Here is a 1,785-nt window from a genome sequence, read left to right as displayed (position 1 = left end):
GTTTTTAAATTCACAATCTTGGTATAATTCCTGCTCTCTGTGTGTTGCTCCGTCAGCTAAAGTCATGTATTGCAGTCTCTATACTCCAGTTAACAATTATTTACTAAATTAGTTGATGATTATATCAATAATCGATTAATCTGATTAAATGTTTCAGCCCTAGAATCCGTTAAGAAATAAGGAAAATATGAAAAATAAACCAAGAATCTGAGAAAATACCAATGATGCTGTCAAATCATTTTCTTGAATTAAAACTATTTCAAAGTTTCATTCCTTTTCTGCATATTTTTAAATTGAATTACTTGAACCTTGCAAAAAATTGGAACAAAATTCACTCCATATATTTCTCTCTCTCTATTGATTTGCGTTTATAAATTCAAAGTGTTTCCAGGAAAACGATGCAGGAAATCAGATGAAGGTCTTACAGACGTATAAATTCCCGCTCTAATCACTGCGGCGCGTTAATTAGCGCGATTGAAACGGAAACAGAGTTTTAACGAACATTTGTGCGTCTTTCTTTCGCAGTGATCAGAGCTAAAGTGGTCGGCAAGAAACTCCTGGGAGACAGACCGTTTGGAACGATGCGCTACACCGTCAAGCAAATGAAGGTAAGAAACAACAAACCAAGTTCAGGTTGAAACATAAAGCTAAATAAAAACCTGTTAATTAGATTCACATCAGCTTCTGTTTGCTAAATAAACAGAAATGTTATCATTAACTATATTATTTAGAGATAAAACTCTAAACTAGAGCATCAGGGTCAAGATTTAGTCCTTTCAGCCAAATCTCGGCTAAGAAGCAACAATTATTTTATCCAGAACAGGATTTTGTTTTTCACTGGACATGAATACTTGCATGATGATCTATTTTCTTAGACTTTGCACTTCCAGACTTTAAACTTTTGCACATTCTGTGCATTAGGATCAAACTAGTATCATAATAGGAACAATGTTGCTTTAAAAAGGCAACAGCAATGATGTGAAGGAACAATGACACATTTATTTAGCATAAAACTGAAGAAAATTTTCTTCTCTACAGGATTAAGGAAAAAAGCAGACCTTCTGTATTTACAGCTTTATAGAATAAATCCAAGTCTTTATAAACCGTATTATAAACATAGATGTAAATCAAAATGAAAGTCATGGAAATAATAACCTACAGTGGATAGATTTCTTGGTTGGTAACCTGGATGGAAAAACACCCAAGGCTGAAAAAATGAACGTAAGCGCATCAACGTCCTATTATATTGGAGCTGAAACAGTTAATCTGATTAATCAATTATTTAAATAATCGTCAACTAATTTTTTTATTCGAGTATAGAGATTCTAAAACATACCTTTTATCTAACAGAGAAACCCACTTACAGCAGCAATTATACCAAAAATTTGAAAACATTAAAACATTTTGCATTTAAGAAAAATTCGTCCGTTAATCTGCTCTATCCAGAGCTGCTAAATTGGAAAAGTTTTAGTTTCACCTGGTTTCATTTTGTAAAAAGTCAACTATTAAACCATTAATTGAAAAAATAATCAACAGATTAATCAATTTACTAAATAATCGTTAGCTGCAGCCCTAACTGTTACCCATAAGCTAGGCTAAGTGTTTTGATGGATTTATTTTCTTTAGGTTAGCCTAGCTAATTAGCTTTAATAATCAAACAAATGATTTCCTCATATTTTTAGAAGCAAGGTGTTTTAATAGGGTGTAAATCATTTGTTCTTAGAATCCTGTTCAAAGGGAGGTTTTCCTCTCCACTGTCGCTACAAGCATGCTTAGTGTGAGGGA

The 1,785-nt window shown here is 32.7% G+C and overlaps 2 protein-coding genes across 2 annotated transcripts in view; one reads left to right on the top strand and one right to left on the bottom strand.

The window, feature by feature from the left end:
• syn3 (synapsin III) overlaps window positions 1–1,785 on the bottom strand; it is a 141,177-nt gene that overhangs the window by 71,092 nt on the left and 68,300 nt on the right. The gene's annotated exons all lie outside the window — the stretch shown is intronic.
• The window catches only part of LOC107096101 (metalloproteinase inhibitor 3-like), a 22,707-nt gene that overhangs the window by 11,789 nt on the left and 9,133 nt on the right, over window positions 1–1,785 (top strand). Inside the window, exon 2 of the mRNA XM_015392603.1 lies at window positions 526–608. Within this exon, the coding sequence (XP_015248089.1) occupies window positions 526–608 (83 nt within the window). The remainder of the gene's footprint in view (window positions 1–525; window positions 609–1,785) is intronic.

This window comes from Cyprinodon variegatus, unplaced genomic scaffold (assembly GCF_000732505.1).
Source record: "Cyprinodon variegatus isolate N-32 unplaced genomic scaffold, C_variegatus-1.0 Scaffold598, whole genome shotgun sequence".
Taxonomy (NCBI): Eukaryota; Metazoa; Chordata; class Actinopteri; order Cyprinodontiformes; family Cyprinodontidae; genus Cyprinodon; species Cyprinodon variegatus.
Note: the sequence above shows the minus strand (reverse complement) of the source record. Positions and strands in the feature narration are given on the sequence as shown.